The sequence below is a fragment of the Calonectris borealis genome, chromosome 8 (assembly GCF_964195595.1).
Source record: "Calonectris borealis chromosome 8, bCalBor7.hap1.2, whole genome shotgun sequence".
Taxonomy (NCBI): Eukaryota; Metazoa; Chordata; class Aves; order Procellariiformes; family Procellariidae; genus Calonectris; species Calonectris borealis.
The window spans coordinates 19,903,854-19,922,147 of NC_134319.1; the positions used below are offsets into that span (position 1 = coordinate 19,903,854).

Consider the following 18,294-nt stretch of genomic DNA (forward strand, 5'->3'; position numbering starts at 1 on the left):
CAAATCCACAAAATCACAATGCTCTCAGCAGACATTCTCCTCTCAGCCCTTATCCTGTGAGTTATGAATAATAAGAACATTTCAGAATACTTCATAAACACGAATAAATAAAATCTCCCCTCACATCTCTGCCAAGTTTACTTGCAGATAGGACACTGAAGGAACAAGGGGACTGTGTTTGACCCATTAGTACACACGAAATCTGCAGTGGACACATATCTTTGTGAAGAAACGATCCTTCTCCTTGCTCATGCTGTATCTTTTCTCTCTTTATTTTTTTAAAGTTTCCTCTTCGTTCCTGCTGTACCAGGCAGAAAAGAGGAAGGGGAAGAGAGAGGAGAGGACAGCCAGAAGAATAAAGTTGCTAGATATCACGATTAGAAGAGAGGCAGGAGAAAAGGAACAAATGGCAAAGTATAGCATGCCAGTGACAAATGCCTCCAAAGCAGGATTCACAGGCAGGAAAACAATTGTTAAAGTAAGAGCTCTACTAACGTTGTCCTCCAGAGTGAGAATAGCTTCAAATCGTAGAGACTGTCCAATTGCTACTTCACAATCTAAGCAATTGCTGAAGCTATTGCTTCCAAACACACCAGTGGGAACAGGAGGAACCTGAGGGGACTCATACGTGGAAAGTGCCAGGGAAGCTGTGAAGATTTGGGTCTGAGCCCACTGGCCTACTGACATACATTTCAAGGTTGCTTAATTCCCAATACAAGGCTACACGAGCTGGCTTCCAGCTAGTCACATTGAGCACTGTGAATCATTCTTAATCCAGTGGCATTGTTGTCTTGCTGTTTGTTTGTTACTTTTGACCTGATATTAGATATTATTGCCAACAATATATCTGAAGCATTGGCTCTAGTGAAAAGTCAAGCCAATTCATTCTTGTTTCACTACTCAAGTTCCACTAGTAATACCCTGCTAGAATCTCGTTCAAAAGAGATTAGCTAGCAACTTACTGAAGAGGCTGATTCTTCATGCAGCGATTTCCGAATCCTGGTTTATTCAAGAAAGCATCAGTGAGGGAGACCATCTGCTCACTGCCGGGACGCTCATTGCTAAGGGAATAAGATAGGATTTTCTCCATAAAAATTTTTTTTCAAACTGTTGTACTGGAATACACATAGCAACTGGTGAAGGACAGCCATATGGCAGAACCAACTGCCCCCCTCCAAATGCTAATAATTCAACTATTTTTTTTTTATTTATGCAAAACCCCAGAACCTTCCCAGATGGTTAACAGGCTAAAGCAACAGTCCTTTTCTCCTAATATTAAAGCATGACTTCCGACATAGTCCTATAGCAATATTCTCCAAAAAGCCTTGAATCCACATTTCTACCCTCTCAGCCCTGTCACACTCAGTAATCAGAAGATGAAAAACATATTCTGCATTTTCACTTGCTGAGGCCAAAGAGATAATGCTGCTAAAGTGAAGTGTCTGCAACTAACAACTTAATAACATTAGACTACAGAATATTGCTAGTGCCAAGTGTTATACAAGTGTGAATATCAAACTCCGCTCCATACACTACTATGTGTAAATTAAATTAAAGTTTCATGTGAATTTTCAGTATGAAACTCAAGGAAAATGCTTCAAAATTATTGCCTTCAGTTTTGCTGCTTTCTGCTAGTTGCGATCTAGTCTAGGATTAAACATTGTTTATAAATTTCCTCTGCATTGCATATGTTTTGAGTGGGTGCAAGTTCAGCTTTGGAATATGTGGAAATGAAGGTGAAGCAAGTGTTCAGGAGAGCACAGAGGAATTGTGCAATGACCTGGAGAGAACAGAACTGAAGCCTCTATGAAGAATTAAAGGAGACAAAGTGCTAGTAGACAAAAAAAAATTCAAACCCAGCCAAAGGGTACTGTGTGAGGAGAAACTGCCAAGCAGCAGCATTAATAAAACCTAAGAGTCTCTGCTTTCATCTTGTTTCCATAACTTTGCCCAAATACTGTACTAACTATAAATAAATCTACCACAGGTCAGCACATAGGCTTGAATCTCATTGTTCTTTAAGATTATGAATATAGGAGTAGTTCAATGGCATATCAGATACAATCAGATTCCTTACTGTCCTGGATCTCCTGTTAGACAGGATATGTAACTTTATAAGTGTTGAGGTCAAGAATTCAGGTAGGAAAAGGAGAGTACCAAAGATAACAAGGTATTTGAAGGACTATTGATTAGACATACTAGCAGCTGTATTCTCCACTTGCACCAATTTCATGCTATTTTAAATCTGCTGATTCCAGTGGAGTTAATCCTTTTTTATACCACATAGAGTGAGAAAAGCCCAGTAAGACAGGGCCCCACGATCCTAAACGCTAGGGAGAAAAGGGTGTATATATGACAGATGTACTCAGTGATTCCTCTTACCTGAAGAAAGTAAACTGTTGTCCATAGATCCAAGGGTGTAAGGTTAAGGCGGGATATTCTCCAAACGGAGGAATAATGACTGTAAGTATTAAAGACAGCAACACAAAACTAGCAGGGAGAACAATCTGCAGGGAACATGAAAACATCACACTAGGTTATTAGATATATGTTGTAGAGTGACACTGTACACACCTCATCATATATCTAAACAAAGGAGGGATAGCAGGAGCACACAGATCAGATCTGGTTTACCTCCTGAACACCAACAACTTAATTTCCAATGCTCTCAGTTAAGATTCTGGTTGTCACAGAACGGCATTATGTTAAAAATAAAATGCTGGGCTAGTAGTGATTGAATCATGAACTTGGTGCAGGTGATAGACTCTATGCAGAAAGAAATAGAATAAGAGGCAGAACAGCTGGAATCATAATTAGAACAGTTAGGGACACTGTTACCCATTTGCAGTACCTCTGTTGCTTTGCATAGAGGCATTGCTGCGAAAGACAGTGTTCAGAATGTTGTGGGAAAGAGTCAAGAACCACAAAAGTAAGTCAATACCTGGGCTAGGAAGTCCTTGTGGCTGCGGGAGGCATGGTGGAACCGTTTGATGAGCAGTGCTTTGATCTGCTGACGTACAAGCTGAAAACCTTTATACTGTTGGGACCCTTTGCCTTCATTTTGGTCTCCTGCTATGCCTACTGGCATTCGAGAAGTGTCATTAGTTTTCAGTGCGGTTTGTTCACCTGGTTTGTTCTCAGTAGAAGTTTTGCCAAGAGTAGAACCATTTTCTTGAGTGTCTCCTAGGTTAAGATGAAAAGGGGCAGAGAAGACACTTTATCCTCCATACATGAAGGTAACACAAACATTTTAATGAGCTCCAGATTTTACCAACTGTATATATCACATCACCAGATTGCTTTAATTACAACTGTTGCACTGGGGCTGTATCTAGTGGCATCATTTAGGTTAATGCTCCTCTTACTCAGCAGGATGAACAAGTTAATCATGTATGTAGTTTATGGACTAATGGTCAGTAAAGTACTTTTTATAAAACTACTAAAATCATTGACATCTGGGGGCTTGACACTCCACTTTTATTTACATATTTAAGAACCTCATCCAATCTAAACAAAAGTCTTTCTGCTGACTTCATGTTGTTTCTCAGATATCATGTCAGGCCCTAAAAACATATTTGCTGACCAAATTTATTTTGGCAAGAACACCATACAAAGACTGAAAGTTCTGAGGCTCTTCTTTACCTGGCATTCAGAATACAGAACAGTCTCATGAGAAGTTTATCAAATACTGATTCATGGATCTATACCTGCTTTTTGCATTCCAGGGTCAGCTTCTGCTGTGACCTTTAGGAAAACCTGCCATAGACAAATACATCTCCCGGTTAGGAATAGAACAGGTACAGTAACCTGACCTCTGGAACACTATACATCATCCTTTAATGTAACAAAAAAATCTAGGTACCTTTTCAGTACTCCTGCTTATTACACAATCAGAGGTCTCTTATGAAATATCTCAGAAAATAAAGAAAGGAACAAGCTAAGATACAAAGACAGACAGATTTCAGGCTAATGAGTCATGCTCCACAAGGCTAACATGAAGTAAGGCTTGGATCCTTTCTCTACGCCCATCCCAAAGACTTTCTGAGTGTGCCACAGGGTATGTGACTAGGTTTTGAAAGGGATATTAGGAATTAGTAAGATTACATGTTTAAGAACAGGAATTGTCTCAGAAAACATTTTGGGGACTGATGGTAAGATCAGCATATATTTTAATCTGTCTGTTACCTCTTCAAGTGGTGTGTCTGAAACTCCAAAACTGCTGAGTCCCAGGTCATCCAATGTTTCCTCCAGTTCTCTGAAGAGACTGGCATAAGATCGCTGTTTAAAGTGTTTATTGGGCAAAAGGTAAATGAGTTCCTGACCAATACTTTCAATTAATTTTGCTTCTGGGATATGATGATGAATTACTTCTGCTAGTTCATTCAGATCTCCTGTGAAAAGTCAAAACGCTGTTCAAAGAACAAATATTTAACCATGCTAAGCATGATTTCAAAAGCTGTTGTTTGCACTATACAGAAGGGGACTGCTCTATTACATAACTCACAAATACCTCAGTTAATTCTGTACTAGACTGGGCTACGTTGCTCTGGAACTATGTAGCAGGAAGCTATTTCAGGTCTGTTAATAAAGCACAATAAAATCTTCAGGAATATCTACTTAAGTTCTTCTCTTACGTAGAAAAGCCAAAATGACTTTTTCTGAGAACGCCAGTTTCCTTTGCTCTAGACATGCTTCAGTTTCCATTAACAAATTACACATTTTGGTGCATAGTAGTTCAAAACTCAGTCTATACTTCTAAAGTACACAAACTTCCAGTTCATCATCTGTACCTGAAACCACATATACATCAAAAAGGGGCAATGGTAAGCAAAACCACAAAGAAACCTTATAAAATTCCTGTTACAATACAATAGAGATGTTAGACACAAGTACTGAAGAAATGGGCCTCAGCAGCATTGATCTGTAAGATGAGATTGCAGCGTAATAGGAGACATAGCTATGTGCTGGAATGCCAAACCATCCCACTTCTTACCATCCAGTTCCTGCTCTGGATCTCCTTCTTTGTCCCTGTGTGCACAGCTGGAGCAGGAGCAGGAGCACTGAGATCCACAGCTACAAAGTGACTAGCATGGACAAGCAGCAGATACAAAGATGAAAGTGCTTCAGATACATGCAAAACAGGATGTAAGGGTTGTCAGCCTTTGAATGGCTTAAGTCAGTGAAAAATACGTAATATCTGGAGCATCTTGAACATATTATACTGAAAGTAATCTGAGGACTGGATTAAGCAACGCAGAAAACATAAATCCACCTGCACAAAGCATATCTGTCCATTCTAAATTACATGCAAAATACCTGGGAAAATGCAATCAGCAGTGGCCACGAGTACACAGATCATGTTGCTACTAAGACTGGAAGCACTACTAACAGCAGAAAGAATCCAGATCCCTACTTCTTAAGCTGTGCGAGGCTGGTTTAGCTATGTAGACTCCTCTGGTGTCTGAGCTAGTTACTAGACTGCGTTATGTTTACAACCAGTGTACTGCAAATGCAAGCATCAGAAAGACCTGTATATGGACAAAGGCAAATTGATTGGTAAAAGTTTAGACATATTTAACTGACGAGAGTGAACTATAGGAGACCACTGAGGGCTTCATATCCACCTATTATTTTCACCTGTCTAACTGAATATATATTTACAAAACCAGAGAAGATTTTTTACAGACTCATGTATCTATATAATTTCATGAGATGTCATCAAATTTTCTCATTGCTTTCTTCATTTTGAAGTCAGTTTTGCACACAGCCTCAAGCAGCACTTAACTGCTTTCTACCTTGGTGTGGTGCATGAATACATGCAAGTGTTTTTCAGATTACATGTGCAGGGAGGAAGCTACATACTTACTGCAGCCCTTCCAATTCTGGTGTTTTTCAGCTTGCGAACAAGAGTAAGATAGAAGCCAGACCCAAAGCAGTTCTTTAGGAATACAGGAGAGCCTGAGCAGAAGAGTTTCCCTTGGGATATAATGGCTACTCTGTCTCCAAGGATGTCTGCCTCATCCATGTGATGGGTTGAGAGGATGATGGTTCTGCCTAGAAGGAACAAGGAGGAATGTTCAAGGCATGGACTCTCTCTGGAACTCAAAACTGTGCTTAGTTTTTTGGCAATTAATGCAGGGTTTTCTCTGCACCAGAGCCAGGTCCCAGGTTTGCCACATCCGTAGGTATCTGTTCAAATAATCTTGTTTGCTTGTACTCATATCCCACTGCTCATCACAGTTTACAGAGCAGACACATGCTGCATCTATTTTTTTATTTAAAAAAAAAAAAACCACAACAATTTCCCCTCTCAAACTTGTTACCTGAGCGATACTTCAGCAGAAGATCCCAGATAGATCGCCTGGAATACGGATCAACTCCAGAAGTGGGCTCATCCAAGACTACCACTTTTGCTTCACCCACAAAAGCAATGGCAACAGACAGTTTCCTCTGCATTCCACCTACCAGAGGACAGACACATCCAGGAGTCCGAGATGAGTTATTTAAGCGGCAGAGATGTAATTAACACTGCTTTTCAGTGGGAGACAGACTGATACAAGTAAAACAAAACCCATCCTCAGACAAATATTTCTGCAAAATTATATCAATAGTCATACTTTTCTTCTGAAGTTCAGAACAGTTTGTCCAAAATTTTTTTTTTTTAAATATGTTTTTCATCTACGCATTGCATTTTCTGCTTCTTGTCAGAAGCAAAAGCAGGAAGATATGAGATTTTCATATTCTCATGTGAAACTAGCCAACTTTTACAGTTGCAATCAGGACAAAGTAGTGTAAGAACACCTGGCTGTTTATTCAAATCAGCTTTTGAATCTGAAAGTGAAATGTGTTCAAATACACTATGTGCATTTGTACCTTTTGAATTAAAGAAATTACTCCTACTAAGTAATACAGTATTATATAGTACTGATCCAAGCAGTGGAACAGCATAATAGTATAATATTTCATTTGCCTTGAAATAATAGAATATTGTATTTTGTTTTTTTTCTTACATTGACAGATTTTTTTTTATATACTCATTTAAAAATAACAGCTTTAAGTATATTTGAATTTGTTGTATATTTATAAGAAACAGAAGCTTTAGGGACAGGTTGTGCCAGCTTTACTACTTGTACAGTCCCATTTACTCTTCAGAGTAAAGACCTCCCCAGTGCACAGTGATGGGTCAGAATATGGCCTCAAACATGTAATTGAAACAATAATTGCCCAAAGACAAAGAATAGGGAGCAGAAAAAACATCTTAGAACAATCCTGTGGGCACCTGACAAATTCTGAGCCTCTTCATTCCTTTTATGGGTGAGGCCCGTGTCTTCTAGCATTGTTTCCAACTCTTGCTCAGCTTCATCCCTGGATCTCCCTTTCAGTTGAGAATAAAACAAGATGTGCTCTGCTACAGTAAGGCTGTGAAATCAGACAGAAAGGCACCAAGGTAATTTAAATGAATAAGCAGATTTTTTCCAAAGCAGCAATAAATTCACTCTAGCTTTATCTTGCTAAAGGAAGAGGGGCTGCTTTACCCTAAATCTGGATCACAGATCTTCTTTGGGAGAAGTGCCTCTGAGATATATCTACTGCCAGCACAGTAAGAGAAGCAACACAGGCTTTGGGGATGTGTCAAGCATGCAGACTGGGACCCTTATTCTTAAAGCTAGTATGGAATGATACTTACTGATTGAATAAGATGTTGTACTGAGGGCACATGCCTAATCTCTGCCGAATGGAGTCCATGTGAGTCTGAATATCCAGGCCGCCAATCAGCACAGTTCCAGAGGTGGGTGGGAAGAGGCCTGTCATTATCGACCTGGGAAAATAAAATGAGGAAATTCCCACTCTCTTGTCTTTCTGTGCCAGATTAGGAAGATGCATTGCATGATTCCACTAGGTGGTGCATGATGACTTCTCACTATGGGCCTTGATGAAACAACTCCAGTAAAAAGCACACATATAAATACTCTTGCACTGCTACAGTGAGAATCTTGTGGATCTGCTAATGTAATTTTTGATACTCCTGTCTGTATGGTTCTGGCCTGCATTAAAAAATTGTTTTATTCAGCTACTCTGTTTCAGAGCAGTTTGTTCAGCATGTTACATTGCCCCTATGTACATAGGGGTCTAAAAGGAAGCTCACTAGGACCAAGTCAGAGAATAATGGTTTTGAGATCTCCAGCCACCCTGACTTATGCCCTACACCTTTATTTTCTGTGAAATGGAAGGGGGCCAAAGGTTATGTTGCAAATGGGTGGAACCTGTTACTAGATTTGGATGAAGAGTGGATTTTTCAGTTCTGAAAATTTCAAAGCAATAGAAATTTTTGTTTTTATCAGGAGAATAGAAAAACAAATTTAAAAAACCTTTCAGCAGATTAGGATGTTTTTATTTTGGGTCAAACATATTTCTTGTGGAACAATTAAAAAAATTAAAAAGCATTTCAAATTGCATTTGATATAGAAGTCTATTTTAATGAAAAAAACTAAAGTGTTCTGCTGGGAAACATCATCATGAAACACTCCAGTTCTTTCAACGTTTGATGAACTTGTCACAGACTCATGAAATGTTTTCTTCACCAATTAATCCTATTTTGGGAAATAAAGTTCTGTACAAAGAAAATTAAACATTCCTAAAGTCCAGCTTCCTGAGACGCTAGGGTTCTAGGACTAAAGGAACATTTTAATCTGGACATGGATCTTGCATATATGTAACCATTTTGTCTAAAGAGGGCCTATATTTTATACTCCTTTGCACACAGACCAAAAACCATGACTGACTTAAGGCCAGTTAAAGCCAGAGAAACGAAGAACATGTGGAGTGTGGTGGCTTTCAAATCTTCAGCTCTTTCAGCCAGAAGATCATTCTCCCTCTTCACCTATCCGGAGTTTGGCCACGGGAAATGAATTCTGGGGGAGAGAATTGCTTCCTTCTCTCTAGACTTTCACTTGTTTATGTCATGCATTGCCTCCCTCCCAGGGCTTTAGCTAATCTAGGATATCTTCTCTTTGCCTAGGGGCAGCATTTCCCTGTCTGGAAAAAGCTTGATGTTGTGCGTCAAGCTAGCTGCAGGGGTGGTAGAGAGACAAGAGAAGAGTGAAAAGAGAAGACTGCTCCTCAGGACAGAGCAATAGAGCACTGCCCTGGATTTGCTTCTTCTAAAATACAGACTTACATGGTGGTTGTCTTTCCTGCTCCATTGTGACCAAGGAAGGCTGTGATCTGGCCCTCATAAAAAGTAATATTCATCCCATCTACTGCTGGCTTGGGCCTGTTCGCAAAAATCTTCACCAGGTTCTGAATGCATACTCCTGGAATCAATCCTGTTGGCTCGGGCTCAAAGAAGGTATTTACTTGAAAGGCAAGAAATCAAGAACGAAAAAAGAATAAAAGAACATGTTTTAATCCCAGTTCTGATGATGACACATCAGTAAGTGCAGAAGCAACAGCACATACCCAGTAAAATACAGCATCATGCGCCAGGGCCAGATTCTCCAGTCACACCAATACCAAACTGAGGCAAGATTTCTAACTGCAGTGCAATTTATTTAGATTCACCCACATATCAATGACAGGAGAAGCGGAGCCCAGAATTGTAATGGTCTGTGGAGAGGTAACTCATTGGATCAGGTGAAGCTGAACATGCTTTCCTTTTTCATTGTGTAGCAGGAAGATTATTTGGGATTGTTGTCTGTAGATACTTAGGCAGGCTGAGAGATGGCATTAAACAAGCAGCAGGTTGCCTTTCTGGCCAGGATGAAATCTGCCATTCAAATCATCTGCCCAGCTGTGCATTCCTTTACCATGATGCTTTAAAAAAAACCCCAACATTTGCTTTTAATCCCGGTAGGTGAAATTTACCCCCTTGCTGAGGCCAGCTCAAGACTTAGGCAGTACCTAACATGAGCACTACATGGGATGGCTTTCTCTCAGGATTAAAAATGCATTATTGTAAATAGCACCATCAGGATGTTTTATTGCATCAGCTTCTAGACAAAACAAACCTCCTTTGAAGTAAATTAAGCCCTTGGGCAACATAAATTATAGGAGTTGAGAAATTGAAACTAAAGACCCTGTCCACTTTTGTTTACACAGAATACTTAAGGCTTTGTAGGGAGGCTTGTTTTGCAATTGCAGTTTACTTAAATTGTACAATACCCAGCAGGCCTGTGTGGAGAACAGCCAATGCCATCTGGGTGAAACCAGCCCCACCTCCCATCAGTGGCTTGTACGACTGTCATTATAAACAATACTTAGGAAAAAGTCCTAAATATGTTGCACATCACAGAGCTGTGTATACTACAGAGCAGCTGAAATAATTCATGTAGAATGGGTAGCTTTATTTTAAATAAAATTATGTATATGACAAACTTTTCTTTTGCTTTGTGAAGGAATCTAAGTTTCCTTTTACCTTACTGGGCCGAATATAAACATCCCTGTATTTACAAAAGTTCACACAGAGTCCGGCTAGATAGTTCTGCATATATTGGCAATTGAGGTATCATCCTCGGTTTTATATGTATCATGAGCTCAATTCACATTTACCTGCAAGACTCACTGACAAGTTCTGAGGCAAATTCTCTGATGATCCCCCCCATTATCTGCTTTGCATCACCTGAAGGACATTAGTGGAGGGTTGAGCTCCTTTTTTTTGTGATTCATATTTCTCCATTCTGATCCTATTCCCTCAGTGCAATTTTGGGCCATTTAGGTCTTTCTTCAGAGGTGGCAGCATTTATGGGGGAGGTGGATGGGGCTTTGGTGAAGGCTCTGCTTAAAATGTATCAAGCAATTAGGAGAGATTTGTAGTGTGTCTGCCCTGCTAACCCGTGCTAGTATTGGACTGCACTAGAGTTAAGCCATTAGAACTACTCTCCATTTCCCATCCCATTACTCTTCCATGAAGCACTAGCTCTTACATGAAGCCATTTTGGAAACTGTGTCCTTGAAACATATCAGGTCTGCTCCTGGCTTCCCCACATGTCTCCCAGTTCCTCTGTGGCTGGCTGAAAGGGAAGGCAGGCTTTTTTGTACAGTGACAGGCAAAGCCCTTCCTCTGTGGCCATGTAGCAGCTGGAACTTGGGAGCTGACGAGTACAGCACCACAAAGATAAGGCAGTACTAGGAGTAGATTGGCTGAAATAACCTTTGCCCTCTGCCTGTCTTTTTTCTTTTGAAGTCCTGCCCTGTTTCCATTCACCCTGAATGCATGTTTTCAGTGCCTACGTGAGGAGCTCTGATGACCTCCCTTTTATCTCTAGCTTTTCAAGAGAGGCAGAGTGGGCCCAGAGCTGTCTGTAGCAGTTACTTTTGCTACAGAATCCACATGCATTCCTCTGAGCATCACATACAGAAAACTTCTCTGGCTCCCCACAGAAGACGACATTGGGACTTGAAAACAAGGCAGGTCATTCAGGAATTCTTAGGTGGTGGCTAATGTCAGCACCAGAAAAGGCTGCAGATAGACACACAGAGGACTTCAGATAAATCCCTTTGAAACCAGCCCTTCCCTACAGATGCAAGACACACTAAAGATAGGCAACAAAAAAGAAACCAAAAGGGCTAGGAGGGAAGAACATTCCTCTAAGCGTAAGTATTTTTATTGAAGTCATGGCTCTGTTTAATTCTAAGAAGTCAATGTGTACATCTCTGACGCTTCCCTCAGCACGAACACTAACTTGCTATAGAAACAGCCTGTATTTGCACGATAAAACACAAGTTACAGAGCTCTTCTGGAAGACAGCGCTCTCATGCGTGGTGGCTAAAATATTCTAAGGGATTGTGAACATAGAGGAATCAGTGACAGAGTAGCTGGGAGAGTCAATGCCTCTCTTGAGCTTAGCTCTGGCAGTCGCATGCTATCCTCTATAGCGTACTGGGCTCTTGTAGCTTGACTCCAATCATTCCTATGTCTAGTTTGTTATGAAGTACAATGAGTATAGTATCTCAGAAGTACTCAGGTTACTCTCTGTCCTTACTATTAATTTCATCTTTGTCCTGGACATCTGTCTTAGGCTTCCCCTGCTTGCCGGGTTCTTTTTCTCGTTTGTGTTTACATTGTTTGTTTTTACCATCCTTCTCCCCCTCGTTGTCACTCTTTTCTTCTGGCTTTTCAGGTTCTTCAGATTTCTTTGTTCTGCTTTCTTTTTCTTCCCCTTCCACGGCCTTCTGATCCACACAGCCTTCTGACTCTGAACTTTTTTCTATATAAACCAAAAATAACCAACATTTAATTTCCTCTTATCTCTAGAGGTGCTTTGAGGAAAAGGAGGTAGTCCTAAGCCTTGAGCTCTCCAAGAGCATTAATCATCAGTGCTTTACTCAGGTTAAGAACACAGCACTCAAAGCCATCTAGCTTAAAATCTGCTTCACAGTGTCAGGAACAGATATTTAAGGAAGACGACTGACAGTTTTGCAATTAAAGACTTAGAGTGGAAGATCCTGACTAATATTGGGTACATGCTTTACATTTTGTCCATGCAGCTCTAGACCAAGTTCTTCATCACATGAAGAGAAAGGCCATACAAACATTTCCCAGACTTACAGGGAGTGAGAGGAAGAAAAACAAAATGAAAAGGTTAAATGAAAAGCAAACTGCTAAACTGCTACTTAGATTAAGAGATTAGCTTCAGGCCAGAGTGAATGAGTTGGTGTTAACTTTTGTATAAGAATTTCTGGCTTTCCAATTTGGTCTTAGACCTTGCTGCCATGAAGGAAAACAGTCATATAAAATCACGTATGGCGACAAGCTCAAATCAGGAAGAACAGTGATGTAAGAAGAGGGAGCCCCTGAAGGAACTGTTTACATAACACGAATTCAAGCTGGCAGCCTAGAGTGCAACTAGCACAACTGTAATTTATCAGATGGCCTAGGACTTAATTTTGTTGTGAAATAACACCATAACTTTCTGCTATAAGAAATTTTAGCCCATAAAACTGTGTAAAATTACCTGGTGCACAAATAGCAACATAAAGAAGTGGGGGATACAAAAGGGCACTGATAGAAGTAAATTTTGAATGTACCAACATAATTTACCAGTTTAGCTTCATTTTCAGTTGTGCATTTACATTAGCTGACATTTTCTTATCCAGTTTTCTTCCCAACACATTAACCACTTACGATAAATGAAGAAAATGCTTAGTATTACCCTTGAAGGAAAGATACAAGAAAAGTTCTACAGTTGTTCATGTAAGCTGAGGCACTGAAGAGTCTTAGTTCTTCAAATAGGTAAGAATCACGTGCCTCCTACAAAGGAATTAATCAGAGATGACCTTTCCAACTGCCCCTGCTTGAGAAAACCCAAGGCAATGTTTTGTAGAAGAGAGATGAAATAAGTATCAGCAACTCAGGCTAGCTGAGGTAATCATGGAATAATTTAGATCAGAAGGGACTTCCAAAGATCTCCAGTTCAGTCCTCAAAAAATAGGGCCAATTCAGATCACAGTGACTATCTCCAAAAATGGAGATTTCACAACCTTTCTGAGCAAGGTTCTAACTACCTTCACAATAATTTTTTTTTCTTATATTGAATCAGAATTCCTGTTTTCCAACGTACATCCGTTGCCTCTCATGCTTCCACTAGGCACATCTGAGAAGTCTAGGTCTATCTTAACTTTCTCTCTCAAGGCTGAGCAGATCCAGCTCTCTCAGCATCTTGTTATATGCTCCAGCTCCTAATCAACTTGGTGGCTCTTTACTGAGCTCCCTCCAGTAACTCTATGTCTTCCTTCCAGTGACAATCCCCAAACTGAACAACACAGTACTCCAGATGCAGTCTCACAAGTGCTGACTAGAAGGGAGGAATCACTTCCCTTGAACTGATGGCTATACTCTTGCTAATAAAGTTCAGGATGCATCTGGTCTTCTTAGCTACACAGGCATACTTGATGGCTCATGTTCAACATGCTGTCAACCAGACCTTTCCTACAGAACTGCCTGCCAGCCTGGTGGTGGCTAGTCTGTATAGTCCTGTGGAGTTATTCCATCCCAGACACAATATTATGCATTTACGTTTGTTGAACTCCATGAGGTTCCTATAAAGCCATTTCTCCAGCCTGTTGAGCTCCCTCTGAAGAGCTGCCCTGCACTCCATTGTTCCCTCCAATTTGGTAACTTCCACAAACTGGCTCATGGTGCCCTCTATTCCATCACTCAGGCTGTTAATAAAGTCATTAAACAGTATTAAGAGCAGTGTCAGTCCCTGTCAGACCCCTCCCACTAATAATTGGTCCCCAGTTATGCATTGTACTGCTGATCACAATTCTTTGTGCCCAACAGTTCAGTCAATTTTCTACCCACTTTAGCGTCCACTCAAGCAGCCTGTATCTCATCAATTTGGCTATCAGAATACTATGTGAATCCATGCTAAAGCCCTTGCTAAAGTCAAGTTAAATGGCATCCACTGCTCTCCCTTTGTCCATTGATCCAGTCATCACAGAAGAAAATCAGACTGGTTAGGCAAGATTTGCTCTTGATAAATCCATGTTCATTATTTCCTATCCCCTTGTACTTCTGTTCTTGGGAATGGCTTCCAGAAAGATCTACCTCTTAATCTTACCAGGCACTGATAAGCATCAGCAGAACTAGGATAAGAGCTGTAGAAGGGACTGCAAGATTGTCCCATTTTTTCTCAACAGTGAACTGTTAGATCAGCTCAACTATCTGATGTAACATTACTACAAAATAAACTCTAGGCTTCACTTAAGCAAAATTTTTTATCTAAGTAATCTAAAAAATGCCATTAAAAACTCATAAAATAAAAAAAACTGGCAATAAAGTAGTAGCCATAAACTTTTCTGTTGCTGACCTACCTGAGCAACTGAGTATTTTGGGGCTTTCAAGCCTTCTCACAACCTTTACTTTGGGTATTAAGAAATCATGGGTCCGCCTTTTATTAGAAATATATCAAAGAACACACAGAACTTATGAGGCATTAAGATAACCAGAAAATGGATTTCATTTCTACTAAACTTAGGCTTAAACTAAATAAATAGAAAATGCTAAAATCCTACAAGTAACTGTGCTCCAAATTTGAGATATTCAAAGGAGCTCTGGTGCAGGATATGCCCAAATTCCACAGAATGTCAATGAGATGTAGTGGCTGTCATCTTATCTGGGTCTTTGGAAATTTTCCATTAATCTATAAACATGCTCCAAGTCCTCCTTTGGCTCTTTCCTCCTCTGTCCTATACAGTCAGATTCTAATCTGGTGGGCAGCATTTGAAAAGCCAAAGCAGGTAACAGACTCCATAATATCTAGACAAGCCTCTACCATTCTGAACACTGTCACAGGAAGTCTAAAGGAAAACCTGTTCATTCCCTCAGAATGCACCAGAAGGCAAAGCCTCTGAAAAAAAAAAAGCAACAATGTTATAACCTCCTTTTTTTCTGATCAAAACATGTGAGCAGGGGACATATCAACATGTTCACAAAAAGGATTAACTTCCTTGTGATTCAGAGGTATCACCCTGAGATAAAACTGCCTTGTCAGCAGTCTGTCTGAGTTGATGAAGGGTAAGGATGGTAATGAGAAGACTGAAGAAATTATTTCCTCATCTGTCATTTTGATTGGTTTCACTGTTACCTTGTAAATTTAAGACAGATTTCAAAACACCACCTTCAGCAAGCCTGTATTCCAGACATTAATCATCATTCTGCATTAATTCCTATTTAAATACAATCACCCACATGTTGTTCTTAACTACTCCAGTATCAGTGCACAGAAAAAAAATCTGCAGAAGCAGGACTTTTGCACTCATTCAAGGGTGAGTGCAATTCAGTGATTCAAAGATCCAAGGGTTGCATCAATTTTGATCTTGCTTACAAACCCAAAGTAAACAGATTTAAATTTGTGTCAAACTAGATTAAAAAAATCAGGTTTAGAAAGATGGAGGAACCTCAGTGTAAACAAGATCAACATTGAATTTCATTTTGACTCATTTCACAAATGCTGTGTTGGGCAATAAGAACTCCTTGAATGTCTCAAAAGGTGTCGGTTAGAGAGTGGGGGTTTGATGTTGCTTGTGAACACATGCTTTAAAGGCTCTCAGATGGAACAGTGACTCACCTCTAATAACTCTAATAATAGCAGGCCACTCCAAGTTCAAAGGCACCTGCTGAGATTCCCAGCGTATGGCTGTCGCTAATCTTTGCAGCAGCTCAAGTAATGGAAATGTTACGCAGTCACCTCTAAGCGGATCAGTGGTTTTGAAGTTATTTCTAAACACCAAAGTTTTAAAAGAACTCACCATCAGCAGTTGCTGTTTTCTCAGCTTTTGGGTTTCTAGAGCCAAGCCAGTAAGATTCCTGCACAGGGAAATACCAAGGCTGTGGTAGCCCATAGTCCCCTAAAACAAAAATAAGTAGGTAAAGTGCACTTCATAAACACATTCCTCAGTGGGCACAAATTCATCTAGACAAAGTCTGAGCTATAATTATAAACACTTGCAGTCCTAGTGTTGCATATCAGAAGGTCAAACCATTCACCACATACCTCACAGAACAGATTTTGTTTGCAGATATTTTTTTCCTTTTGGACAGGAGTAAAATATTCAGAAAATATGTGCTCTGATTGGCTTTACCTTTTCTTAAGTAGAACATGGTTTAATTACAGAATGAAGCTACTCCTTATATGGGGACAATCTGAACCCTTACCAACCAGGCAGCAGCTGCCAAGGAACATCCTGATTGCTTAAGATGGGATCCCAGCCTCACTCAGGGACTTTCTTTTAAGGCCCACCCCTTGAGGGTTGACATGAGCGAAAAGCTTATTATATTTACACTTATTACCCTAGGCCTGAATTCACAACTGGCAATGAGAAAAAGAGTCTCTGGCTGTTATTTCAGCACACAGCGTTGCAGGAAAAGTGACAACAGAGTAATCATTTTCTTAAGCAGAAATAGGCTTTTTTGGTTACATATTAATTCTGTTTTGAAGAGAGAAAGTACAATAACATTATCATTCTTGTCAGGCCAGACCAGAGCTAGTGCAAGTCAACACTGCTTTCCTGGATCATATTAGTTTATAGAATGCAGGGATTTGAGCTGCTATGTTTAAAACTGGCATCCTTGTAAACCCAGGTGTCATCGGCCTTGAGCTACTTATTCAAAATAAGCAAAGAGAATTTGTGATGCTCACTGAAAACCGGTCAGTTTTTCTGTATTGAAAACCACTGTTTATGAAAGTGCTTATTTCTGACTTACCAAAATTACCCTGTATGTCAGGCAACCACTTGTACTCCCATTAATGCACACAAATGCTCGGTCTGCATCCATAAGTAGTTTGCCTTGCACTTGTTATGGACCAGATTATACGCCTTTGAAGCTGGTGGCTAAAACAACTGTTTCTCATTCAGGATGAACGCAAAACCCAGGTGAACTCCATTATGGAGCAGAATGCTCAAATAGCCAAAAGACTAGTGTGCCAATGGGTGGTTGGCTGCAGAGAAAACTTGAGCAGGAGCTGAACCATATGGTTCAAAGGATAATATAGGGAACTCATATAGTAAGCTCAGAGACTACAGCATTGATTTGGTAGGTCTGCATGTGTGTGACACAGAAATGCTATGAGAAATTCCACAGAAACAGAGGAGCAAAAAGCCAAGGAGACACTCAGAGCACATATTGGGAGGAACTGAAGCTAATGAATAGAAGCCTGAGAGGAGTTACTGTAGTATAAAGTGCTGGCTGAAAAAAACCAACTTGGATCTATGAGCAAAGAAACTCCTGTTCTTCAATTCCTGCAGTGTTCATGGAAGTAGTACATTGTCCATTCTTTTTTAAATAATCAGAGTTGCAACACGGGCTTCTCCAAAGAGGAACTTTGAGGAAAGTTACTGCAAATCAGCTTTGAAAATAAGTATGTTAAAATTGCATTAAACTTCTTTGTGAGGACACATTTCTTAAAAACTGAAAAGGCATTAATTTGGTGTAGCATAGCTCACTTTGGTAGGGACACAAACAGAGCAGACTTAAGGTAATATTTTAATTTTGAAGCAAAATATTCTCAGACACATCTAAAACCATTTAACAAATCCATATCTTTTCTTGATTTGGATTAACTATCATAAGTGATGTGTGCAGACAAGCACCATCTTACCTTATCCGTAATTAATTTTCCTTCATACCTAGAAAATCTGCAAGATCTCAAAAGATAGCCATCTGCCAAGAAACACGTTCTAGAACTACAGTTCACATGTGGGAGTAATAAATTAATGAAAAGAAAGCTCATTTGCTTGTGCAGCATAAGAGTCTGCATTTATTATATTGTACCAATATTCAATAAGAAGCAA

General features: G+C 39.9%; 1 protein-coding gene across 1 annotated transcript in view; it reads right to left on the reverse strand.

Moving 5' to 3' along the window:
• Positions 1–18,294, reverse strand: part of ABCA4 (ATP binding cassette subfamily A member 4) — a 73,859-nt gene that overhangs the window by 20,020 nt on the left and 35,545 nt on the right. The window contains exons 17-29 of the mRNA XM_075156999.1: positions 16,294–16,350; positions 12,099–12,194; positions 9,179–9,356; positions 7,688–7,819; positions 7,280–7,419; positions 6,324–6,461; positions 5,867–6,054; positions 4,994–5,084; positions 4,186–4,391; positions 3,708–3,756; positions 2,942–3,183; positions 2,383–2,507; positions 963–1,061 (exon numbers count right to left, since the gene is read on the reverse strand). Of these exons, the coding sequence (XP_075013100.1) occupies positions 963–1,061; positions 2,383–2,507; positions 2,942–3,183; positions 3,708–3,756; positions 4,186–4,391; positions 4,994–5,084; positions 5,867–6,054; positions 6,324–6,461; positions 7,280–7,419; positions 7,688–7,819; positions 9,179–9,356; positions 12,099–12,194; positions 16,294–16,350 (1,741 nt within the window). The remainder of the gene's footprint in view (positions 1–962; positions 1,062–2,382; positions 2,508–2,941; positions 3,184–3,707; positions 3,757–4,185; positions 4,392–4,993; positions 5,085–5,866; positions 6,055–6,323; positions 6,462–7,279; positions 7,420–7,687; positions 7,820–9,178; positions 9,357–12,098; positions 12,195–16,293; positions 16,351–18,294) is intronic.